This window comes from Anomalospiza imberbis, chromosome 2, assembly GCF_031753505.1.
Source record: "Anomalospiza imberbis isolate Cuckoo-Finch-1a 21T00152 chromosome 2, ASM3175350v1, whole genome shotgun sequence".
NCBI lineage: Eukaryota > Metazoa > Chordata > Aves > Passeriformes > Viduidae > Anomalospiza > Anomalospiza imberbis.
The window spans coordinates 55,981,515-56,009,026 of record NC_089682.1 but is presented as its reverse complement, the minus strand read 5'-3'; the positions used below and the strand labels follow the sequence as shown (position 1 = coordinate 56,009,026).

The 27,512-nt window shown below is 40.9% G+C and overlaps 1 protein-coding gene across 3 annotated transcripts; it reads right to left on the bottom strand.

The window, feature by feature from the left end:
• Positions 1-854: 854 nt before the first annotated feature.
• Positions 855-24,835, bottom strand: HSPH1 (heat shock protein family H (Hsp110) member 1). Of its 3 annotated transcripts, none has more exons than XM_068181164.1 (18): positions 24,720-24,835; positions 23,439-23,496; positions 17,185-17,325; positions 15,375-15,497; positions 14,043-14,142; positions 13,161-13,294; positions 12,439-12,683; positions 11,348-11,576; positions 10,349-10,455; positions 8,985-9,118; positions 6,763-6,968; positions 5,830-5,961; positions 4,939-5,076; positions 4,396-4,521; positions 3,754-3,861; positions 3,527-3,646; positions 2,192-2,353; positions 855-1,704 (listed from the first exon to the last, which is right to left on the bottom strand). In XM_068181164.1, the coding sequence occupies exons 1-18, from the start codon at positions 24,815-24,817 to the stop codon at positions 1,504-1,506; spliced, it is 2,562 nt and encodes an 853-aa protein (XP_068037265.1). In that variant the 5' UTR covers positions 24,818-24,835; the 3' UTR covers positions 855-1,503. The 3 variants fall into 3 exon arrangements, with proteins under 3 accessions (XP_068037265.1, XP_068037264.1, XP_068037266.1); XM_068181163.1 differs by lacking the exon at positions 24,720-24,835 and adding an exon at positions 24,435-24,662; XM_068181165.1 differs by lacking the exons at positions 5,830-5,961; positions 24,720-24,835 and adding an exon at positions 24,435-24,663.
• Positions 24,836-27,512: the final 2,677 nt, after the last annotated feature.

Below are 27,512 nucleotides of genomic sequence, written 5' to 3'. Positions count from 1 at the left end.
AGTACTGGTGGGGTGAGGGTGATTTCTTCATCTAACTCACTCACTTTAGTCAAATGCTGTGGTATATTTATACAGCAAGTACTGCTTAGTATCACTGTATCACTGCAACTTCATCACATGTATGATCTCATGGTTATTAGATAGGTCTTTTGCACTGCACCTGTGCCTCCCCAGTTCAGGGGTCATCAGGGGTCTTTGATGAAGACTTCCAAGGTCTTCTTTACATCTGATCTTTTCAACCTTGTCTTTGGAGCATGTACAGTTATGGTGCTTCTTGATCTGTCTGGTCTTAACCGGCTCAAATTCTTTGTTTTGTGGCTAATTGGGTTAACATTTGCCAATTTCTCATTAGTTGTATACTTATCTATCTCTAAAGCTGTCCACATGGTGAGCTTTTCCTTCTTTTTTGTCTATTCAGCATTAAGCAACTAGTTAACCATACACTAGCCATTACATGGTACAGAAAGTTATTTATATCAGGTTACATCGGTATAAGAGTTATGATTCAGGTTATACAGATACATTAGGTTATATTGATATCTTATAACTCAAGCTATATAAGCACCTTGTAACCTAAGTTATATAGACATCAGTTACAAACACTGTCCTATGCTCTATTATCTGTGAAGTTTCCAGGTTCTTTCAGGTGTTTACAACCCTTGGGCCAAAGAAAAGAAAGAGGCATAACTCATTAAGGGGCTGAATTACATTAATGTAACTGTACAACTGGTTCTGTGCAAAGAGTGAGAGTTTTAAGCGTGTTTATGACTGTCCTGCACAGGAACACAAAGCAATGGAGGGCAAAACTTAAGAGAAGAAGTAGCACAAACAGTTAAATTCAAGAGGTCAGGAGATACCAGTAAAATGAACTTTATTTCAAAGCTCTTTACAAAGCTTCACAATAACACTAACAGAATTAGTATTTCCTTCATTTTATGTACCCCAAATGAAAAATGTATTGTTTAGCAAGAGATGAAACGTAAGCGTTTCTGCATGCTACTAACACATTTCACCATCTCATTACCTGATAAGTACTTTGGACTGCAACAATCAAAAACCTCAGACAGAAGGATTTCTTCTGCAAAGTCCTTATGAAGGGGACAGACACTGGCTTTTTCTGACATACCCAATTAGATGTCCGGACAAAAGAAAACTACCTTGGCATCTACAAATGCCTACGAGTGTTTCTTAAAGGAGCAGTACATTTCAAAGCAAGGGCTTCTTTTCATCTTTAGTGATGCAAATGGTTAAATACTGCACAGAAGCTTAGTATGAACTCACAATTCCACAGGAATCTGAAAGTTACCAAGGCAATTTTCCTTTTAGGATAGTCATGACCAACACTATTACTATTCTTCCTCCCACAACATAGCATATCCCCGACAAGTCTTAAGAAAAAAAATATAAATAGTTTCCAAAACAATGCATTCCCACCCCCATCACATATGACAGCCAAAACATCTTCTGTCATGGGATGAAATAATTAGCTTCAAGTGCAGTGGCTTAGTCCAGGTCCATGTTAATGGTGTTTTGATCACTTGGATGACATTCGCCGTTTTGCTGAGGCATTTCAGAGTTTTTGTCATCTTCTCCCATGTCTTCAGTTTTATAATCACTCTGCTCACTTAACGGGTTTTCCTCCTTAGGAGAGTCAACTTTTGGTTTTGGTTGTGTCACAACGGGCTCACAGACATTGTTTAACTCCTAAAAAAAATATGGAAAGATGTGGGCAGAATGCATGTTAAGGAGCCACCACCTTCACTAGTGCAAAAAGTCCTGCATCCAAAAGACTGCTTGAAATTGGCTTCTGCATTTGTTCCCTTGAGTCCAAACTGACAAGTACTTATTGTACTCTGAAATAAATTAATTTGTATACTTCTTGGTGACCTGTGGGCAAAGTTCAACTACATATTTTGGATTTCACATTGGTTTTTTTCAGTACTATTTTGTCTCTCAGTAAAACACTGAAAAACAATCTGAGTTTAAGGTGACTGAAAGACAAGATATCAATGTGCTCCACAGAACTGGAGTACGCTAGAGCTCCTCTGCTTTCTGCTGGACCTCCTCCTTTCCATACTTTCTACCTTTCAAGAACACTTGAGCAGCAAGATGAAACTGGAGAAGACAAAAGGCACAGGTATCAGTCTACTTTTAGCACCAACCTCTAAAGATAGTTTCTTATGGTACTTACCTGTAGCTTTGCCTTAATTTCACTTGAAAGCACAGCTGGATCCTGATCTAAGCTCTTCTTAGCCTGTGCACTCACAGCATTATTCATCCACTCTACCACCTCACTAACACATTTCTCTACTTTCATCATTTCCATCTCATCAATATGGATGTATTTCTCATCCTGTCCAAATATAAACATTTTGTATTAGTTAATAATGTCAAGTGTTAATAATGTAATCAAGTTTTGCCAACAAGCCTATCTCAAGTATTTATTATGTGTAAATCTCTTCCAATGGTCAAAATAAATAGAAGTCAGCCATAAGGGAGACTCATTACAGCAAGAGACAACAGGAAATAGAGATGTCAATATAAAGCTTTCTTTACCCAAATTAACAGGAAATCTGGTTCACAGAGGGCATAGAAGCTTCACAAAAAGGTCATGCAATAACAAAATATAACATTCTTAACAAAGCTGATAAAATATTCCCTCCCATTCTGGAGGAGCTACGTGCGCCCAAGGTAGTTTAGACATTGAGATTCTGATGTACAGGGAAAGGATCAGAGTTTTCAACTTTAGCATTCCCTACAATGCCACAGTTACACAATTAACTACTATCAGGAGAAGGACCTGCCCAGCAACACAACAAATGAATCCATATTTAGAATTCTTAAATAAAACCAAGTATTTAAATATACTATATATAATGATGCTAGTTATTTCATGTATAACACTACAAAATTAAGTGAAATCATTAGTAATCTATAGCTGTGAAGACATAATTGTTTCTGATGTTAAGTCCCAGATTGAATTAGTTTGAGTGTTGTGAGCCATCCTATTAAAATTCTTTAAGCTGAAATTCAAGGAGCAAGTTTTCAGACTGGAATGCTTATCAAGAACAATCTACAAATATCAATTAAAAAAAAACCCCACAAAAACCAAGCCACAAATACCCACATATAACAAAATCGTGTTTTTTACTTTATCTGCAACTAGGTTTTACGCTAATATTTCTCGCTATACAATAATCCTCACCCCTGAAAGAACTGGAAGAGGAGCTCATTTCTAAAAAACAGTCAGATCAGTTTTTTTAAAGATCAAGAATCAGACCACAAGTCTAAACTCTTTATAAGAACACACTCTTCAGCTTGAAAACATCTGTAAGTATTAAGCAACTGAAAATATAACACACTGTGTGAGATTTTTTGAGTACTGGGAAACATTTGTGGTGTTAAATTTGTGACCTATATAGCAGCAGTTCACAGCTCATCTGAAAGTGCATTTGAAGCCCTCCAGTCAATGAGCCTCACTGAAGCACTGTAGTTAAAAAACTACAACTAAAAAAAGGCCACTTACTTTATTCCTGAACTCCCCAGTTATTGTAGCATAGTACTGGAGCCTGTGTCCCAATTCTTGTAATAGCCTTGGTCGTTCCTCTGCTTCTTGATAGCGCATTTCAATTGGCGTACCTAATTTCTAGAAAAAGCAATTCCTACATGTTTATGTGATTCATTAACATTCATTAATGTTGTTTAGCACAGTCTTTTGGAAATGTTGCTTTTTGGGCATATTAACAGGCCTACCTTTAAATTCTCTAATTTTTCTACATACACCTGCTTTGCTTCATCCTCACCCTCTTCATACAGCCAGCCTTCTGTCTCTGCCAGGAGGGCAGAGAATCCCTGCAGATCCTGTGTGTCAATATAATTCAACACATCAAACATCCAAATACACACCAATCAACCATATTTGTCTTGAAGTAACACAGAGGTAAATATACACATGAATCCCTAATCTCCTGTATAAAAATTTAATTTCTACTGCAGCTTTTGCCTAATTAAGTTACTTAAACCATGACAGCTTCTGGAATGAGAAACACACATCTACAAAGGTAGCATTTACAGACTTTTGTTCTTGATTAGGCCAGTGCTTTGGGTGTAACACTAATTCATGGTTTTGGTTACACATAAAGCAACACAGCTTCCCCTTCCAGTCACCAGCTCCAACTGGAAACAAAACTTTACTCCACTTGTGACAAAACCTTTTTTCAGAGATATGTATTTGTTACACCTAAACCTAATTCTAGGTAAGTCACTACCATCATTCAAATGAAGTTCTGGTTTTGCAGCTATGCCCAGGGCAGCTTTGAGAGAGTTTAACCAAGGTATACAAAACAGATACTTGGTATCAGTATTTTCAGAGAACTTCCTGAAACCATAACCTACCTTTTCACAAACAAACTTTTCATATGGTCCAGACAACTTGTCCCTGAACTCATATACATATTCCTCCACTGCATTCTTTGCATCATTTCTTTCTTTCTCCAGTTTATCTTGCATAATCATCTTTCCCTGTATACCACAGAAAATATTTTAATTAAAAAATAACAATGTTCAAACAGCATTCTAAAAAGCACAGCTCCTGTAAAATCTCCCAGAGGCCTAGGTTCACCTAACTGTTGAAATTCTCGTTATTATGCAGTAGGTTCATCTGAAGAAATGGGTTGCACTTCTCTGGATTACAACAGTTTAAATGAATCTGTGATGTCATTCCATGGATCAGTGCTCTGATACTAATTGCCATAAAGGACACTTCAATCTTTCTGATAAACATTTGTCATTATGCATCAGAAGGCAGACAGTATGTTAGCTCATTGTTAATTGAGCCCACACTCCAGGGTGACAGTACAAGAACAGAGGTTGCCTTGAGAAGCAGGTGAATGGTTAACAACTGCACACAAGAAAGCAGTCTAAACCACACTAACTCACCTCTGTTTCAATATACATATTGAGGAGATCTTTTCCTAACTGCCAAACCAAGTTAGCTTCAATGGGTAGTTCCACATTCTTCACTTTTATCTTGGGTTTTTTAGCTTCTGGGGGCTGATCACCTTTCTTCTCATTTGTCTGAGTTAGAAAGAAGAAAAATAAGATAATTTTCCTGACTTCTTTCTGATGAAGTACTACTATGATGAAAGACACATTCAGAGGAAGAACACACCAAGGTTTTTCCATGTTCTTTTAAAATCTTCAAAATATGCTCATGAAGCACTTTCCTTCTGGGGATTCCACCTCCTATCCTAGTCTCCTTACAGTATGTTTCCAGACAGTAAGCACTGCGCTGCAGCAAGGACATTCCTCAGATACATTACGTGTTTGCAGATTTTCCAGAACTGTCTATCTGTAACGTAGCAGTTTGCTAATGATGCTGATAGGGCTTAAGACTTTAACCCAAAGCATTTTTCATCTCATATAGATGAAAAAACTAAATCACTAGCAATAACATGCAGACAAATGTTTCACATTGATTATTTCCTTTTAGATTTATGAATTCCTGATCCCAGCTTCCCTCAGCAGGCCTAATAAGCCTGGCCTCTAACTGCTGTTTAAATTGAAATGTCTGCAACCCAAATAAACAACTATGCTAGTTGTACAACACTGCAAGAAGACATGGAACTGGTAGAGAAAGGCTTCTTGCACTAATCCTTTTGCAAACTCTGTACAAAAATCATCACAAGATACAGACATTTTTCACTATAGTAAAGATGTGAAAATGAAAAAGGTTCCAACACCATGTTCCTTACTTTTCCTGAAATATGTTACCATTTTAAAAGCCATTATATAGGATAACATTTTCAACAGAGTTAAAGGGTCACTCACTTTCTTGACATCTGGGATTTTGTTTTCTTCAGAGGGAGGTTCTGATGAAGGGGGAGACTGTGACGTTTGCTGACCATCAGTTTGTACCTGGGACTGTGTTCCAGCCTCACTGTTCTCTTGCTGGATATTTTTCTGAAATGAAAGCCCAGGCACAAAGGATGTAGAAGGCATGTGCACTTGCATTTAAGTATAGGGCACTTCACTTCTGACGCACATACGGTACAAAGTGCCCTACAAAGCATTCTGTGCACACGCAGAAACACACACGCTTCAGCTATGGAGATACAGACTAGGTGCAAGTTCAGAAGGAGTTCATGAAAATGTTACCAGTGCCAGGCTTGCTGCACAATACTTGTGTGCGTGTGTGCACATGCTACCACTTCATCTTACAAAAAGGGGCTTTTAATTTATTGAGTCATAATGTTTACTTTTTCCCCCTCAGAAAACTATTAAAACATCAAGTAGACTATAACAATGTGCATTATTCCCCAGTGTTCCCCTCTCCTTCAATGCTATAGAAAACAATTCAGCTTTCCCTTTCACAAAAAGTTTCAAAAAACTTTACTGATACAAAGGATTACATTGAAGTCCTTTAAACACAAAGCACATGGATGATTAACAATCCAAATCTAGTTTTCCTGTTTGGAACAGTTGGATAACCATGGCAGCTGTAAGCAACCCCACCCTCAAACAACCAACCTGCTGCTGGTTTGGCACTTTGCACAAAAACTGATTTTGAAATCCACACACTTCCAAGATAGTACAAATTGTCTCCTGTTCTTGTAAAGACATTTCCTGACAGCTACACACATCTTCAAATTAATCTTCTTTTGCTTTCTTAGAGGAAAAGTATTTTTCTTCCAGAGTATGTAACAGCAGAACACACTTTCATCAATCAGTAAGGACATTCACACACAAGAAAGGTCAACTTACATCACTGAAGTTTTCAACAGGCCTCTGGTCCTGAGCTTCAACTTCAGTCTCAACACTGACATCTTCACACTCTTCACTTTTAACTGGTTCTACCATAGATGCAGTGGACACACTGAAAATGCCATGAGTATTGACACGGACTTTCACTTTGACTTTAGACTTCTCTCCATCTTTCTGGGCTGCCACATTCTGGATAACATACCTACCTAAAACCAAAAGAATCAAAACTTACACAGTGGAATTAAGTAGGTAACATTACAGAGCCAGGAAAAAAATCTCCCTTTTTCATAGACAAACGGTTTTCTAAATATTTGATGAAGCCTCCACGCTAATCTCATGGTCCCTCAAATTAAATCAGTACTACCAGAAGAAAACCCAACAAAACTGAAGTACACTGCTTTTCAGCCAACTTCATCTTATAAATCCAAGAGTAGGTTCTCCTGACACCACTAATACAGAGTAAATACAAAACTAGTGCTCTCTACGTTACTAGTGGGCTGAAAGAAAACTACTGAAGGGCTTAGTCTAATGCCAATATTAAGAGGTGCCTTTCTAATACAAGTTACTGCCCAACATCAAAACACTTTCTAGAGGCTTTCCTTACACCTTCTAACATCCATGCAAGTCTGCCATTACCTTTTATTCTAGGGCAGAAACTAATTGTTCTGCAACTACTGTAATACTTGAAACAAGCATTGTGAAACTAATAAACAATTAGTTCAACAGTAAATGAAGAATCAGATGTCCTTGACATTAACTGCAGACATTTTTCCTTAAGCATGCATTACCAGAAGAGTGACCTGCACACAAAAATGCTCACTTAGCTGCAAGGTACAAGCTCCCCAATCTCACAGGCCAAATATATACACATTTGCACACACCAGTCCTTCAGCAACAGATCTAGACCACAAGTACACAAGCTTTTACCTGCCTGTCTCACAGGCTATGGAATATAATCCTCTCTCTTGTAAATCAAATAATACTGGAGCTGTGCGACCTGTTCTTTTTGCCAGCCTCATTAGAACTATTACTTCATTAGTCATACCAGTAATTCTGTTCTGAGCAAAGAATTAATTGGCAACTGAGTTGAAACAAAACTGATCTTCAGTTCTGCTCTTACCAGTTTTCAGAACAGCAGTTAAACAGCTTCTCATTTGTTAAAGCCAAATAAATTGAATACTGACAAACCCCACCACGAGTCTTTATGGTAAAAGTTAACCACAAAAGGAAGCCTGATGTTTCTGTAACTACAGAATACAGTCAGAGAATCATAGAATGGCCTGGGTTGGAAGCAGCCTTAAAGATTGTGTTCCAAGCCCCCTGCCTTCCATTACACCAGGTTGCTCAGGACCTCATCCAACCTGGCCTTGAACACCTCCTAGGATGGGGCATCCACAACTACCCTGGGAAACATATTCCAGTGCTTCGCCACCCTCACAGCAAAGAATTTGCTCCTAATATCTAATCTAAACTGGCTCTCTTGCCGTTTTTAAAGCTATTCCCCCTTGTACTGTCACTACTTGTGCTTGTAATAAGACCCTCTCCATTGTGCTGGTTTTTCAAAATATATGGCACAGAAACATACAATATTTAATTGCATGTTTAGAACTCAAGAACAATTATTTAATTGGCCTGTCTTTACCATCACAGTCTTCTTCTAACTAACCATGCTGTAAGCTCTTTGTAAATATCAACACTGTCAAGTGCTGCAATTTGTCAAAAAGTATGAAAGAACTGCTTAGAAACGTTACATAGACAAATCAATACTGTAAGTCTTGTAGCTGCCACTATTTCAGACTGCTTTGATTAAAAGTTATTCAGCACTATGTCAATCCCAGAAGGTATAGGTAAAAACAACAACTAGTTATTCAAGACATGCTTTTATTTTATATACAGGAGATATTATTCAATTATTCCTAGCTTGCTTCAGTAATAAGCAGAAAAGATTTTAAAAGTTACAAAGCTATTTTTAGTAGTGATAACCACATTTTAGTTGTAGGCATTGATTTGTTTCCCTTTATTTCTTCATTTAGCCAAAGAAACATTATACGCAAGAAAAATAAAAAATACTGATCCAGTTGCCTCAGGAATGGGAAAATTCTGAGTCCTTCAGAGACAAAAACCTGAATATATACATCATAACCATACTGCATGACAACAGTTACTGTTTGAGCTCAAATTGTTCTATTGGAGACAACACTATTTCAAGGACAATTACTTACCAATTTTTGACTCAGGATATGGGACTCCATTAGGATCAGAATAAAAAGCTTCTAGCTCAAATGGACCTTTCCTATAGAATGTAAGTACCTTAGAAAAGGGTGCTGCATGATTTCTGCTGAAGACCTCATGAACTCTGTAATTAAGGGAAAAGTATAACTTTTAGCAGTGTATTTGAGCTGGAAGGTTCTGATAGAGGGTCAGAACTCTTTAGAGGAACATTATGTTTTGAAACATTTACCCTTCTGAACAACTCCAATAAAGATATTTCACTACTGTATTGCAAGGGAAAAGGATTTAGTGTTCTCTACTGTAATGAGAACTCATCCTATTCCACTATTTGAGCTTGGAATAGTATATTTTGAATCATAATTTGCACCCTTCCTTAGTCTCAAAGGGATTAATTATAGCCCTGTTAATTCCTCGCTCATTTACGTTCCATGGCTCAGTTGAGAACCCTGACACCAGATAATTACTCATTCCTCAACATGACAGAAAAACAACCAGCTTTACTTCCTGTTCTACAGCACGTCCACTATTATGCCAGCCTGATCGTAATTTCCAATGAAGTTTTGTCTCCTAACTGAGAAAGATCTCATCTAATAACCTAGATGTGAGAAAGTGAGAGCTTTACCTAGAACATGAACCCATAGGCTGCTCTCGTAAGTGACAGAACAATTAGGCCCTGCACCTCCACAGAAAACACACAGGAAGAAAAAAAGGCTGAACTACAAAAGACATAAAGGTACGAACAGATGCCTCTAGAGCTATGATTTTTCCACAGGTTGAACTTGGAGCTCTTTACATCCTAGATAGCAACTGCATTTTCCACAGGCAGGGCACAATTAGTAACAGATGTCACTCTCAATAGGAGACTGCAGAAAGAAATTACTCTTACAAATGTTAAGTTTTTGCTAAGTGTTAAATTCCTCCTTCAGTCAGATAAATAGCATCCATATAAGTTCACAATATTTCCATAGTACATAACATTACTAATAAATCAAGAAACTCAGGTGTCGGGAACACCTCGAGTAAAAAAAACAAAAAAGCCAGAAGGCAAAGTGGAATCAGGACCCAAGCATTGATGTGATTTCATATTCCTAATGTTGACAACCAGGTAAAGGCAAGACAAGATACTAGTTGGTAGCTCTTTCAACCCACTTTTTAAAAAATCTTTATATATTTACAAATGAGGAATTACAGTTCAAATTTCAACCTATGTCTTTACAATCTTCCCATCTCTGATACATGACCTATGGGTTTTCTACGTGAGAATGCCAAAATCCTAGTTTAAATGCAAGCAAGAACATGACCCCTGAATTATGAAGGTCAAAAGCTCCGTGGAATGGTAGTCTGAGCTACCTACCCTTCAGTGTCCTCTGCTTCTGTGTTCCACAGCAGAGATATTGGAAAAGGTGTAGCATCTGTCACAGAAAATTCTCTCACTTTAAAAGCTGGAGAAAGAATGGCACACTGGAAAAAAAACACACCAACAAAAAAAGCTTCCATTAAAGCTGGTTAAGTCCTCTATTCCACTAGTCAAGACAGCAAAAATTTTTCAAACAAGTGAGAACTGCATTGATTTTGTTAGGCAGAATTATTTCAATCCTCAATTTCAATGCAGTATGAGAAATCTCACACACAAGTGTTTATGTGCCATGTCAGCAGGCCTTTTGCAGCTTATGAGTAAAGGTAACACTAAGAAAATAGCAGGACTGTAAAAAATGGAAATGCTGCAGTACTTAGTCCTAAAAGAAGTCTTATCTAAAGGGTCCGGCTTCTTTCCCTGAACACAACTGATTGCTGGCAATGGGAAGCTGTCAGTGAGATGGAGTAAAGAAACAAGTCAAAGAGGGTGAAATAAGACAAGAAGTTAAAGGAGAAAAGGCAGGACATGGAATGAGTGGTTTTCTTGTAAAATATAGCTGGAAACAGTAAAAATGGGAGGGAGACAGAACAAAAGCTTGTTTCACATTGATGGCAAGCTGGATACCAGGAAAGTCAAACTTGCAGTAGTTTGGGCTTTCCATAGATACTCCTCATATCTTGTTGAGTAAAAATATCTTTCAGCTTGACAACTTAATTTTTTGGCATTAAATTCCCTAGATTGTATTCTTCTGAAGAAGAATTCTGTTTATAGAATACTACAATAAAATACTGCAATAGAGTACTGCACCAGGGAGGAGCACTCTGGACTTTTTAAACAGTACAGTCCCATAAAAAGACTTAGTGCACATGTATGCTCCCTTGAGTACTTTAAAATGGACCACTTCTACAATTTTCCATAACTGCTTGACTAATTCTTCATGGAAATGCTACTAAGGAATACATATTTTAATTTCATCAAGTGCTGCCAGTACTATACCTGCAGAGCACAGCCCCTAGCTATGGCTTCATCTGCATTCAGTGTTGTACTGACATCCTTGCCAAAGAATTTAGCAATCTTCTCTTTGACAGCAGGAATACGGGTTGCTCCTCCCACAATCTCTACAGCATTTACATCTTCCACTTTCAGTTGTGTTTGTTCCATTAATGCAAGCAGAGGCATCTCTATCCTTTGCAGCAGGTCAGCACACAGTTCTTCAAATTGTGACCTAAGGAAGAAAATGGGATTAACTAAAGAATGCCTGTCCCACAAGAACCTTGCCCGGTATTTGTTTCCAAACTGATGCTAACTAGGTTGGTTAACTACTCTGCAAAGTGACTTAAAACTGAACTCCTGTGAGTAGGCCAAAGTGGCAACCATAGACAAGGTAGCACACAAACAGCTGCTTTCAAATTTTTCTAAGCCACTATCAATGTAGTTAAATAAGATAAAGGTTTTGTTTGGACAGCTGCTACATATTTGCCTCAGAGCAGAGGTTACAGATAAGAAATTAGAAAACACTGATACTTCCTTTATAATGAAAAACTGTTGCCTACATACTGGAAGACAAAGAACCCACCACTCTTAGCAGTAGCTACAGAACTAACAAATTAAGCCATGCCTGTGAACATGTGGAAGAGACAGACTTCATTTTACACTTGGACCATAATCAAGTCATCACCCATAAGCACTGTTTCCGCCCTCCATTTCTCTACTCATATCCACAGTACACTAAGTACAGAAAAAAAGAAACAAAGCTTAAATTGTTGCTATCTTAATAGAGTATGGGATTTAGATTACCTAAAATATGCAGGTCTAAATATGCAGCCAACCCTCCGGTTTGCAAGCATCAATCTATGGTTTTAAGAACATATTCTACAAAAAGAACCTAAACTTATGCATGCTTTATGGCACTGAAACATTACTCAATTAGCTGAACGTCACACTTCCCAGCCTCAGCTATTCTTGCATTACAAAAATGCCACAGCTATTCAGCACTTAATTTTAGCACGTTAAGTTTCTTTCAAACACTGAAAGGAACACTTGTTTAAAAAATATGGCCACTAAAGTCTGTCTAGTACAGAACTCACCTGTTCATTTTTCCAGATACATCAGTATCATTCATGAAACACTCAATATTTAGGGGAATGTCTGTGCTATTTGAACTCATTAGTTTCTTCAGTTTCTCACATTCCTGATACAGACGAAGAAGAGCCCGAACTTTGGTTTTTGGATCTAGTTTGTACTTTGATTTTATTTCTGCACAAAAGTAATCTACTAGCTTTCCATCAAAGTTTCTCCCACCGAGGAAAGGGTCAAATGCTGTCCCAAGTACCTGATTTGAAAGAACACAATTATTTAGTTTAACATTAATAAAATCAAGGTGAATAGCAGTCTTCCAATATCAGCAAGTCCTCGCTTCAAAATAATGTTGGGGACAGGCCAGTCAGTCTTCCAACGCATAACCACATTAGCCAAAAATTCATCTTCACTTTTACAGAGGAAATAAGACTAAGTAGCTAAGTGACAATCCTAAGTATTCAAAATTTTAATCCATACACACACATTTAAATAAAGCAAATAAAATCATAGCACTAGCATTATATATCTTACATTTGTGTATTGCAAGAAATTTACAGCCTGTTTGAAACAGTTCTAATGAAATGAAGGACACTGATGAAAACCTTTGCCTTTTGACGCATTGCCATTTCCACGCATGAAATTATTTCAGAATTTTAAAAAGAAGGCATATTGGCAGGCTATTTGATTCTAATTGCTTATAAACCTTTTTATTTCCATGTAATCTTACTACCTTCAGTTTACTCTTGTTGAATGCACAGGCTGATATTTGAAATGCAGAATGTCCCATATCAACAAACACAACTATCCGTGGCTTCTCTTCAGGAGCTGGAAGATCTTGTTTATAAATTCCATAATTGAGAGCCACTGCAAAAGAAGTGTCAGATATTATCCATACAATCTCTATTTTCCAGTGGCATACCACCACATCCCTGTAAACATTAAGCTGTAAGATCAAAAGCATACTGACAAATCCAGACATACACCTGTGCAAGATATACTATCTTCATGGAAGCTTTATTCTAAGCTGTAGGACCTGAAAAGCAGAATATACTCCCTTAGTCATGTATATGCTCCCTAAGCACTTGTTTGGTTTTTTTTTTTTTTTTTTTTGCATTGCAAAGTTATCAAAAACATAGAACATCTTAACAACAAAACCCAAACCCAGTTTTGTATTTACAGTGAGTATCTTCCAAGCTGGAAAGCTTTGTCTGAGAGTTGTATAAATGGTCAGCAGAGCCATGTGTCTGTTTAAAACCCCAACTATACTGAAAAAAAAGCCTTGGAAGTTATGAGGTGTTGATGTTTAATCAAGGAACTTCATTTAGGAGTGTCTAAATCCTGCAACTGTGCATCTTGGCAGTACACTACATGAACAAGTAGTCCAAGCACACATAGTGACTCCTAAATAAGTGCTTAGGGAGATAATTATCAATGGAGCTTGATCTCATCTACCCCTTCACACAGAAGACATTAAACCAAGAAAAGAACAGCAAGTTTTTCAAATATTTATGTCTCATATTTGCCTTTTCAAGTCAAGACCTTGTTCTTAAAGTAATTAAATGCACCCTCTGTCCCACCTGTCAACTGCAGAAACTATTTTTATCCTACTTACCTGCTGTCATGTCATTCATTAATCTAAGACAATTTAGACCAACAATCTGAGCTGCATCTAGAAGAGACCTCCTTTCAGCATCTGTGAAAAATGATGGAACCTGAAGAAAGTAGGTGAGAATACAAAGTTATTTCCAGAAAATGAGACATTACACCACTTACTTGAAAGTATTAATTTAAAAACTGTGTCTATTCCTCCTATTTGAGGATGATACTTACTGCAAGCCTCTAAAATGCAACTGCCAGACTGAACTGTCACTTTAAATATTCTATTCAGAGATGGAATTAAATCAGCATCAGGTAGTTTACATAAGCACACACTAACAAGAAACAAATGAGTTATTTGTATACAAATGCTAATAACATTAAGTGCTGGCCCAAAATGTAAACTAGACATGAAGACAGTGACATGGAATACCTTAATCAGAACTAGTAGGTATACTCCTGTCCAAATAAGGAAAGAGGGAACTAAAAGCATACAGCAATACTACAGATGTGAGAGATGCAAAGAAATAAACAATAACAAATGAAGATAATCTATTTTGGTGGAAATTACTTTGGGCAAGAAGTGCTAAGAAGGAATATGCTGCTGAAAATTTTCTACAGATCTCTAGCATTGGCATTGGACAGTACCTTCTGATGTCCCCCCCTGAAGGAACACATGAAGAACTAGCTTTCCAGGTTCAACTGGAGAATCAACATTTCTAATAATAACAGAGCTAAATATTCCTAGATGCAACATGAGACAGACTTGTTCAGAGTCATTGAGAACAGAGAGGCAGGTGGTATTTTATACTCAGGGCTTTGCAATGGAATGACTGATCTTGATTTGAGGTCATTTTCTGTGCAGTCATAACAGTGAAAAAGAAACAAAATAAAGTTTGCTGAAAGGATGAAGATAAACAAGACAGAAACTAAAATTTTCAGCTGACAGAGGGCAAATCTTCATAAACAATGGAAATTGTTCAAAGTTGTTATCAAATAGTTTTAAATTAAAGAAAAAACACAAACATATGTATTTATTTCAATGAGTAATTAGTATGCTTAGTCATGAAAGCAAGCTGTTCCACAAGGATCTATACCTGGATCCAGAAACATTTTGGGACCAAAGATCCAGACATTTCCAAGAGAATGAGTTCATTAAGCTAGTCAGAGTCTGGAATATGGCAGCAGCACTGGGATTTCTTTAAATCAAAAGCTCTAAAGCTAGTTAGGATTAATCCCTTTGTAAGTGCTTAGCAAAGTTCTTTTTCACTCTGCATGAATAGAAGCAAAATGCCCTCAATAGCTGAAGTTAAAAGACATAATGTTCCTGTGCACTACAATTACTTACAGAAATAACACAGTCTGTTACTGGCTTTTTCAGGTTACTCTCTGCAGTCTCCTTCAATTTAGTCAATAGCATAGCTGAAATCTGTTCCACACTGAAGATGTGCTCCTCATCCATGTACATGACCTGGATAGAATAGGTAAAACAATTCCATTAGTTCAACTGAAGGAAAATTACATTTAATGTTCTTTGAAACACTGCTGGCTAATACTCTATGAATCATGACATGCTTCATTATTTTATTATAGGACTTCAGTTTACAATTTAATTTCCCAGCTGAGTGTTTATAGAAGCAATAATTCCATTCTGTCTTAAAACATTAAGAACTGTATCAACTCCATAGATTAAGGAAATGGCCAAAAGTGACACAGGTTTAAAATGTGGCACACCATTAAGTAAAAATAGCCATTGCTTTTCAAACTGATGCCAAATGCAAAAAATGTACAGAAGTACTTGCTGTGTATTTTTCCTCAGCATTTTTATCCTTCTGCTCAAATGTGAGGCATCTCTGAAAGGAAGAGCTGTGCAACAACAGTTCACCTATGCACATGAAACAACTAAAAGCTTAAGACAAAGCTTAGAAAAAAGTTTATTTATTGCTCTCTTAGCAAAAATTATTCTTTAAGCACCATTTTTATCATGCAATAGAATACATGACAATGATGAAGTGAAGTAACACATTACAGCTGATACTTGAAAGTAGGATTTCTCTTTTATTTATTCAGTATGATTTGGGGAAAAATTAGGCATTTTGGTTTTAATAGAAAAAGTGTTCTCTGAACCTCCCACTCTTATTGAATTTTACTGAATCAATTATTAAAACTTTTTAACCACAGTTAAATAGAAATAAATACTAACTTGTTCTCCAAGCAGCCTAAGAAAAAAATGAAAAACACCAAGTAGTAGTGTTCTCTCAACACTAGACTCTCATATAGTACAAGACTCTTACACACATTGATTAAAGGAAACCAATAATTTCTGTCTGAGTTTATCTGTTAACCTCACAAATCACAAACAGCTAAAGAAAAAGCATCTTCTCTTTTGTAAAGCTTGGCTACTTTTTCAGTCAGGCTTTTTTCTAATGTATACAATTCTGTGATCTAGTCACTACTTAGGACTGATCTATACTGAAGTTATCAGGGACCAGTTCAAGCTAAAGTCTTCAACAGTGAAGCAACACTGATTGTTGTGCCAGCAAGGCTTCATTATCAGTAATTGTACATATTTCTGTAAATGGACACAATGTTATTAACTGCACCTATTCTATGAGAAGCTGGCATTGTATCAGTGAAGTCCAGAAATGTAAGCAAGAGCCAAACCTGCAATGTGGTAGGAGCTGGTTTTGAATACCTTTTTGCAAGTAACTGACCCCAGGCAGTCCACTAAAGACACACTTGCCACTCATTCTAAAGAAGAGTTACGACTATTTTTTAAAGCATTTGTAAACCACCTAGTAAGTCTGCTGCAATGCATTCCACACAAAAGTGAAAGAAAGTCATACTTTGAAGTAAAACCATACGACCTTGTAATCATCTTAGCAGTTTTTCTGCCAGTGTGTTTGAGCTAGCAATTTGCCAACACAGAAATTTGCATTCCAGCAATTATTTGTAAATGAACCTTAATTTGAAGGTTAATAATGTCCACTATTTAAAGATAAAGCTGTCTATTCATAGAAGAGCTCTTCTTTAAAAGAAAGATTAAAACAACCTACCTTTAGAATAATTAAAAGAAACACATATTTTCATGACTAGTTGCTGAAATGTAAAATTTCAGATTTAGCTACACAACCCAGAAAGATACACTGCAGATTTACCTTCACTCCAACTCCACCATTCTTCATGGGAACCAAATCATAGCTCAACTTTTCTTTTTCCTTCTGAACAAAAGGATCATTAAATGCACGGCCATGGAATCTCTTGAAGTTAGATACAGTGTTGTGGGCATGAGTAATTTGCTGTAAAGAAACACAGGATCGTTAGAAATGCACTCTTAAATCAGCCTGCAATGTTCAGTGCTGTTCTGTATGCCCCCAAGCACAGGTCAAGTTTTCAGACAACTGCTCACTCCCTTGTCACAGCTGTTTTATTTAACACTGGTAATTACTGTCTGGTACTTTTTATCAGTTCATTAATAAGCTAGACACAGACTTCCAGACCATTACTTATTAAGGATTATAAAACTATCTCTGAAACCTTGAGACAACTGGGTGAACAATAAAACGAGCAACAGAGCCTACTACTTTAGTCAACTGATTGAGAATCATAGAATTGTTTAAGTTGGAAAAGGCCTTTCCAATCAAGTCCAGCTAATCTAACACAGCCAAGTTCACCAATGTTCCTAAAAGCCACATCCACACATCTTTTAGATACCTCCCAGGACAGTGACTCCACCACTTCCCTAGGCAGCCTGTTCAGATGTTTACAAACCATACAGTGAAACATTCCTGTGAGGACCCTGGGGGGCATCCCCTAAGTTAAGGGGACACAAGAAGCTTCCCTCAAAGCTGTTAAAACCCCACTGGCTCCTTCCCCTGTTCCTATGCCCCTGAGCCACTCCCTCCCTATTCCCTGATTGGCCCCTATCTTTATACTGCCCCAGACCAGGGTGACCGCGGGCCCCTGGGGGGTGAGTAAGCTGGGCTCTCCATGGGTGTGTGCCTGGGACATCTCTGAACATCTCACCACGCAGCTGAATTAAACATCTGTGGATACCATGCAAAGGCCCTTTCTGATTCTTTATCCTGAACTTTACTAGCAATTCAGGATGCTACACTTTCCTAACAGCCAATCTAAACTTCCCTTGGTGCAACTCTGTGCTTCTTTTAGGTTATTATAGCTGGTGATAAGGGCATACCTGAGCTGCTTCTTTCTCCAGGCTAAACACCCCCAGCTGCTCCTCATCAGACTTGCACTCCAGACCTTTACCCAGCTCCATTGTCCTTTTCTGGATTCACTCCAGCACCTCAGCATCCTTCTTGTAGTGAGGGGCCCAGAACTGAACCCAGGATCAGAGGTGTGGTCTCACCAGTCTGAGTACAGGGGGACAATCACTGCCCTGGTCCTGCTGGGCACACTATTGCTGATACAGGCCAGGATGCCATTGGCCTCCTTGGCCACAGCTGGCTCATGTTCAGCCACTGTCAAACAGCACTCCCAGGTCTTTTTCCACCAGGCAGCTTCCCAGCCACTCTGCCTTCACCCTGTAGTGTTACATGAGGTTGTTGCAACTCAAGTGCAGGATGCTGCACTCGCTGAACCTCATACAGTGGCCCTCAACCCTTCAATCCAGCCTGTCTACATCCTTTTGTAAAGCCATCCTTGCCCTCCAGCAGATCAACACTCCAGTCCAACTTGGCCTCAACTCCAAACTGACTGAAGGTGCACTTGATCCCCTTTTCTGGAACACTGATTAAAACATCAGATAGGGCTGGCCCCCAGTGCTGAGCCTTGGGGAACACCACTGGTGATATGCTGCCAGCTGGATTTAACTCCATTCACCGTAACACTCTGGGCCTGGCTATCCAGCCAGTTTTTAACCAGTTAGGAGTAATACCCCAAATGTGCCAGTCATCCCCTGACATTGCCACAATGGCAACTGTGTCAGTGTTACTTTTGCACAATGGTGTCCAGCTCCTCCTCTTATTGCCTGTGTTGCAGGCATTGATGCCTGCTGGCATGCACTTCAGCTGGGTTATTGATCCTGCCACTTTTTTGCAGAGGGGAAGCCTCAGTTCCTATGTGACCATTCTCAGGAGCTTCCAACAGTTTTTAAACACACCAATAATAACCTTGTGTCACTGCTCCTGCATGGATCTCCATCCCATCTCCACCAAGATAGCAGAGTGAAGGGCCTCATTAGAGCACTCTCTCTCAAACACTGCTGTGGAACCCCCCAGGCTTATCTCTAGCAAACTTGGTTGTATGTCTTTCCCCCTCCAAATCTGGTTTAAAGCTCTCAGTGATCCCTACTAGCTCCTGTGCAAAGATCCTTTTCCCTCTCTGAGAAAGGTGTACCCTGCCTGTTGCTAGCAGTCCTGCTGTCATGTAAACTGACTTATGATCAAAGCCCCCAAATTCTACCAATGGCACCAGGCTCAGATATTGGTCTGCTGGCTCTTCCTGTTTCCTCCTTCATTTCCTGCAACTGGAAGGATAGAGAACACATGGTAGCACAACTTGTGCTCCTGATCCCTTAAGAAGTCATTCCAAAGCCCTGAAATCTCTCCTGATTGCCCTTGGACTTCCTGGTACAACCTCATCACTGCCAACCTGAGAAACCAATAATGGATAATTTTCTGACAGCCACACCAGGGTAGGAACTTGGACCCCAGAGAGGCAGCAGACTTTCCTAACAAGTGGTTCCTGCCAGCATATTGGGCTTTCTGTTCCCTTCCAAAGTGAGTCTCCTATGGCAATGTCTTGTCCCCTTTTCTTCAGGGAAGCAGTTTTGACATAGGCCAACCTAACCTTGGTGACAGACTGTTCCCTATCTCATCAAGTCACTATTTTCCAGCAGGTAGAGAAGAGAGAAAGGAACCCTCTGTGTGTCCTGCCTGCCTCCCAGGCATGGCTCAGGGAAGGTAGGGTGCAATTGCACTGTATCATCTCTCTCACACTCCCTGATAGTCCTCAACCTACTCACCTCCTGCCAGAGTTCTGTCACTAAGTGGAAGAGTACCTGGGCACATTTCCACATCCGTGCTAACAGGTGCCACCTACTACTGGTATTGAGAGCAGGGCAGTACTGGCAGTGTGCTCCTGCCAGAGCTGTCTGGGCAGCTGTGCCAGCTGTGCCAGGTGTGGAGCTCAGCGCAGCCGTGGCTTTCTGCCGGGTGGATACCACTGCTCCCTGGCTGGGCTGGCACTGCCTCAGCATCCTTCCAGCACACAGCTGTGCCACACCCTGTTCACCAGTGCTCCCTAAGGGCTTATTTTATATTTGGGAGAAACTGCTGTTGTTGTTCCTGGCCCCACCCAGGTCCCATCAGCCACTGCCACTCAAGCTGCAGGCTTCTCGCAGCTCTTGTCTCCCCGAGACACTCCCCCAGTTCAGGAAACCCCCCTGTGCACTGCAATGGAACACTCTGCTGCTGATTGTGCTGGAAACCAGAGCCACTCACCTTACACCTCACTTCTCTCACCTTGGGTGACAGAACGTAGACCAAATTCAAATGTTTAACATATGAAGCTGGTTTGTCTGTTTGTAAGACCTCCAAGTCAAGTCACACCACCCCCACTTTAAACATTATTACATTAAGCGCAAACAAGGACTTTCCTAGTTACTAACTGTCAAGCTTAAGTGTCCCCATACATTTCAATACTCTTCCCTCCCTGAGCTACTTTGAAATCACATCTTTTCCTTGTTCAGACTCACCTAGCAGCAACTCAAATTCTTGCACTAGACCAAAGAATACAATGCATAGACAACCTGGAACTTTTCTTGCTTACATCAGCTTGAACTATGTGCTAAACTACAATGCAAGCTCCCCAGAGCAAGCAACAGAGAAACATTCATTATCAGAAATGCAAAGCACAACAGAAACCAGACAACCAAGGCAGCCTAAGAGAAAATGCACATATCTCGGAGTAGAATTAGTTCTATTTTATTAGAGAGAAATTATAAAAATGTGTTATTATGTACAGTATAGATTAAGGCAGGCCAATAGACTGCATGATAGCAACTCATATGCTGAGCATACCCAGGAATATTTCTAGTACTCACAACCTCCACAGAAAAGCATCAATTCCTTGTTGCACATAAAATTTTCCACCATGAGATGGAAGAATTTGAGCTACAGCTTGTATTAGAAAACTACTCAACTAGGACAGTTCTCCTACAGAAAAGCTCCCTGACAAAAAAGGAGGCCAATACTCCCACTAACAAACAGTAACTTTCAGACAGCTGTGTCTGTGGAAAGATGCCACACTTGGACTGCCTGCTGAGAATCATCCTCGGTTTATTCTAATCACCAAACAGTGCTCAGCAATTAACAGTACGAGCACAAGTTAACACAGAGCAAAAATCATGCCAGGAACTATTCCAGTACTTTAATGTGATCGAGTAGTTAGGTTCCTGTGTTGAAGATTGTTGCCCAGCATGGTTTTATTTATTTGTATAGCCACAACTTCAGAGTGCTTGAATGCTACGTATTTCTCAGCTGTGTGGCTGAAGAACGTAGCAGCAGCAATTATTACCATGTAGTGGGTAGAGAAGTGCAAACACTCTGGCAGCTTTTACAGCCTAATTTAGAATTAACCTCAAAGCCTTTTCTAAGAGAACCATCTTAAGATATTTTTAGAGTAATTGTATGCCATTAGGTCTGTAGCATGTTTTAATATCTTCCTGCTTAGTCACAATTAAGAAAGCTGAGAATTATGGTCTGTTAACTAACGTACCATTCTCATCTCCAGTGATACCACACTTACCTAAAGATAACAAATCTCTGAAAATCTGAAATTCTCTGAAAATCTGCTCCAGCAGTAAATTCTCAAATATTAAAGAGATCACCTTTGAGTATTTTGAGCTCTCTCACAAAGTCACACTGTAGTAGTCGCAAGTCAAAACCTTTTTTTTTTCATTTTGTGGGATTTTTTTTTTTCTTGTTTTTTTTTTTTCAAATGAAAAGAATCATTGTACTCCTTGATTTAAGACCCTAAGACACCAAAAATCTAACTCTCAGTAGTCCATGTCATGAGATTTACACATTTACAAAAGAAACACAGTTCCCATCTCAGGTCATCAGCCAAACTGGACCACTTACAACCACAGAAATAAGTGAGCTGTTATCTTTTATCATTTAAAGTATTACATTCTTTTTACCTGGCAAAAATATTTAGCTTCAACTTCTAGGAGAGCCAAGCATGAAACACTCCATCAGTAACATCATACAGGTTAGTCTGAAGGTAACTAAAGTCACAGGTGCTCAACACTGCAAATACACACTTGTAAATGCAATCCAAGAGAGACTCGGCCTCACTTGTAGCTTACTTCATGTTTTCCATCCACAGCATCTACTGGAACAATCTAACAATACTGAAACATGCTTGAGAGTACATCGGGTTCAGATCTTTTCCTATTTTCAGTAACAATTCATTTTTGCACACTAATGAATCAAACTAGTTTCTGACTTGCAACAATGTCAGCGGTCAACTCAGCAATGCTGAAATGAAATTTAAAAAAAAAACACAAACATGTGTTTACTTCATTACTCCAAATGCTGACCTGTAACTGAATGTGCATGTGCTTGTTAACATGTAAAGTATTCGTATTGCTTCGGCTATTCAAAATTAAGAGGAGTGCTATTACAGTGCAATGAAGTGTCCTTTAGTGCTCTCTCCATGGAAACCCACTGCAGTCCTTTGGCCACATGAGAGAGATGCACAGGCCAGCGGAGGCTGCATGCTTGATCTCCCACCAGCAGTTATGTAACAATGTACAACTCCTAAGGATTTCCTTAATCATTACAGTTTGTCATTCTGAGACTCGTTGGAATTAAGTTCTCCTCCTAAACTGAAAATACTACTCTAACAAAGAAAACACTCAACCTTTCAGAGCACCTTAATTAAAAAAAAAAAAAAAAAAAAAAAAACAAAAAACCCACAACAAAATAAGGGCTTGCATCTTCAAAACCAGAGGCATTTAATTTACAGCAAATCCAAAGATCGTAATAGCTTGATTACGATTCTTAAGCTTGAATAGCTTTAAGAATCAGAGCCAAACATCTCCCCTTACATCTGATTTTAAGAAACTAGATACAGCATTTAAAATGTTTTCCTTCAAGTACAAGGAAAATCCTATATACAATCATTAGGAAAAGAAATCCAGTGACCTTAATTTGTCAGAATATGAACATATTGAACTGGAAAGTATTACATTAATGAAAGAGAGAGCAGAAGCATTCTAGCAAAATCGTCCTACATTTCCCCAAAGAAAGCATAGCAGCATAGTGCAGCATTTCTGAAATAGAAGGCTCAACAAGAAACTGAGGCTGTTTGGCTTCAAATACACACAGCCAACTCTCTTTACACCCACTGGTTCTTCAACAGTTTGCAGCAGAAAATGACCTACCTGGTTTTTAGCCGCAACACCAATAGCTCTGTTTTTGGATCCAAATGAAACCACCGACCTGGAAAGAACAGTAGACTAATTAACTCAGTCCTGACAACAAACACGACTGAGAACTGTCTCGGATTCATTTTCTACTACTGCAGATAAAACACCTAAGTCTTTCATCAAAGTGTCATTCTTTGAGTTTGCAGTAAAAAACTACAGGTAGACTTTTATCCATCTTAAAGCCTTGGCCCGAATCCAGGACTTTTCACAATGGCTTATCCAAATAATAAAACAGGATGATCGCAATTCAGAGCTCACAGCCAGACTACACCCTACCCGTCTGTGCATGGCTGCTTCTAACTTGTCAACTAACCCCTGCTTTGAGCCAGAGGCTTTCTATATCTAACCGCTGACTAAAGGAGAGCTGTCCTGGAGCAGCTGGCAGAGCCCATCCTACGCAGCACGAGTGGGAGCGTGTTCGCCCGTGTCCCACGTAACCCGGGCTGCCCCCACGGGGATTCTCCTGGCCGCCCCCGGCGCTCCCAGCCCGCCATCCCCCGGGCACTGCCCGCGGGACGCGCTCCGGGAAACGGGGGCAGAGAACGGGTCGGGAGCGGGACACGGGGCAGCAGAGAGGGTCGGGACCGGGGAACAGGCTGGGGGGGCGGGGGGGGAACACAGGGGAACAAAGCGGGCGGGGACCGGGCTGGGGGCACAAAGACGGTCAGGATCGGAGCGGCAGGATGGCGGAAGGGCTACAGCGGGACACAGCGGGTGAGGGGATTGGAGCACACAGCGGGTCGGAGGGACACGCAGTGGGCGGCCGCCCGGCCCCACCACCCTGTACCTGCCCCCGGCAGCCCGTGCCGGGGAACGCGCTGGCCCCACACAGCGGGAACCCCTCCACGCCCCACCGCGAAACTTCCAGCACCTTCTCCACGGGGGGCACGGGTGCTCCGCCGGGCCCAGACCAGCCCCCGACCGCCCCCGCCGCGCCCCCTCACTACTCACGGCGTGCACCGGTCGCTGAACTCGTTAGCGACCGTCTCGATGCCGCCAGCCCGCGCCACGGCGATGTAGCAGCTCTGGAAGCCCAAATCAAAGCCCACCACGGCCATGGCCCCGGCGCCAGAGGGAGGTCCCCGCTCTTCCCGGCTCACTACCGGTGCTGCTGCTGCGGCCGCCGGTCCCCGTAGCGTGCGCGGGCGGGCGGGCGGGGACGGGACGCAGCGGCGCCGCCGCCGCTTTAAATATGACAATGAGGCGAAGTTTCCAGAAACTGCGGCAGCCACTCACCGGCTCCACGTGCGGCTTCCGCTTCCGCCCTCGGCCGCCTTCTCGAACAATTCCCGCCAATCGGCGGCGCCGGGCGCGGTGACGCGCGCCGTTCCCATGGCGACCGCAGACGCCGCCGGCCCGCGCGGGGCGGGGCCAGGCGCGCGGGGCGGGGCCGCGCGGAGGAGGTGGCGGGGGCCGGGAAAGGCGGGGCTCCGGCGGCCCGGAATGTGCGGGAGGAGGGGGGAACGGGCCGCTCTCGGTGTCAGGGCCCCTGCTTTAGTACAGCGAACAACCCCTGTAGACCTCTTTGTCACGTTGTTGTAGGTATCTCCCCACTGCGCTGGCAGGCGAAATGTGCTAGTTCTACGTATCGGCTGCTCTCTGCAGAGGGCTTTTGTCTCTGTGTGCCACAATCCACCATAACATGTGTTCTATTGCCTCCCCGCAGTCCAGCTCTAGGATTTTGTGCAGGACCCCATCCCTGCTACAAGAAGCCTTAGCCTTCTGCATTCCGTATGGAGGTGTGGTGGGTACACAGACCCTGATTTCAGTTGTCAGCAGTTCATGCATCACAGAATCAATTTGGTTGGAAAAGACCTCTGCCATCATCGAGTCCAGCCTGTGACTTAACCACAACAACCAGACCTTGGTACTGAGTGCCACATCCAGTCTTTCCTTAAACACCTCCAGGGACAGTGAGTCCACCACCTCCCTGGGTGATTGATGTTCCAATATCTAATCGCCTTTTCTGTGAAGAAATTCCTCCTAATGTCCAGCCTCATATTCCCCGGGCACAGCTTAAAACTATGTACTCTCTGCATGCTAGGTGCTGCCTTTCAGGACCTGGCTGTTACAAAGAGCAGGGAGAGGTGATAGCATTCATTGTCCTCAGTGTCCCTGCATGGAAGAGGCAAGATATTTTCACACCACCCCCACCCCCCCCCCCCCACCTTTCCAGGTACTGTTGTTCAGCAATTTCTGATAAAGCTTTGCTTCAGAGTTGAGTAACATTCAGCTTTGATGGATTTTGACCCCTCTTGAGGATGTACGGGGAGGATTTGGTCTCCTAAAATAGTGTTTGCCTGTTTCAGAGGAGGTACAGGGCTGAAAAATTCATGAGACCAGCGTGACTAGCTAAGGATGCAGCTTCTAACTTCAGAATGAGCTGATAGGTTGGCCTGATAGATGTGTGTGTGTGTGAGCTGATGAGGTTTTATGTCCTTACTTGACATGGTAAATATTCATGATAATGTATTTCCAGCTTTGAATGAGGAGACAGACTTCATCAAAGTATTTAGCTGCTTAAATATCCTGATACAGAAACACTTAAAGTACTTATGAGCATCCAAAGTCCTTGTATACTGGATAACACTTCTGTAGAACTTGAAGATGAAAAACCAGTCTTTTAATGTACCAATTCACCTGTATGTCAGCTGTCACCCTACCTGACAAGAAGGAGCATTTTTAGTGATTGTTTAGGAAGTCCTGTTCTGGCAAATTATGGACATGCAGCATAACTGGTGGTTCAAGTGTTGCCATAGATGATAAAAGTAGATACCAACCATTCTTTCTGCTTTTCCTCTTTTGTTATAAATTGTTTATCCTTGAATAGAAAAAGAAGAAAACTTGACTGTTTGCCCAGTTTTGCAGCTGCTCTCTAAAGGGAGGAAAAGATCAGCAGCGAATTTGGAAGTTACCCTGCTGGCACCATCTCTGATGGTGCAGTGCAGTGGTTGAGTTATGCCTTCAATGAACTGGAATCCCACTATAGGAATAAAGTTTATTTTTACTCAGCCTAGAGCAGAAGCACATATTGGTAGCGACTCGCTATGTGTTCACACTATGGAACTGTAAATGGTGTTGAGGAGGGGTTGAGGGGAGCTAAGAGCTGCTGAGGGAGGTAATATTGGTAAGGTGCTTGCTGGAAATGGTTCCTACCTTTGAGCCTGGGGCAGCTGAGGCCATGGTGAGGGCCATTCTGAAAGGATAGGCCAGTGCTGCATGCTGCCAGCAAATCTGTAGGCTGGAAAAGCTGTGGCTGTGGGCACAGCCGCTGCCAAGCAGGAAGTGCTTTGTGCAGGGATAAGTTTGAATGTTATGATGTGAATAAGAACCCCCTGTTTTTCATCACCGATGAGAGCCAAGAAATACAAGATCAAAGCGGCATCAAGAAATGACACGACGTTGGCTGGCCGAGGTTAACACACTGGTGTGGCCTGGCAGTGAGACCACTTGCATTTGCCTGTCTAGACTGATGCTCTGGATAAAGCCAGCAGGAATGGATTCCTTAAAACCCTGATTTACCAAGGGCTGTAGGAACGAGATGATAAGCTTTATTTTAAAAGACTAAGAAAAGATTCTGAGAAGTCTTAGTTCTTTCTTCCAGCAATGGGGAGACTGTGTGTGTCTTCCTTCTAAAGTGGAGACAGGAAGGGTTACATATGGACAGTCAATCTTCTTGTAGGGGTAGGTGGGGAAACACTGTAACCTCTGCTGGTGATATTAGTGTTGGAAAGCTTGTGAGTTTCAGAACTGAGGCTAACCATGTGCTGCCCTTCTTTTTGGGCGTCACATCAGCCTTTACTGGATGTTCATGTGGACAGTAATGCTGGCCTGATGTGAAATTTCTGTTAATGTTCTCCTTGGTCATGTAGTCTGTTATCTTAATGCTGCTGGGAAGGGGAGAGGAGAGTTCTGCTATTCCTGCTTTCTCATTGTTCAGTGGGTATTTGATTCTTACATATGGGTGCTCTAACTCTGTAGTTTTGCAATGCATCAACTATTGTAGCTTGTTACCAGAATATAATGACT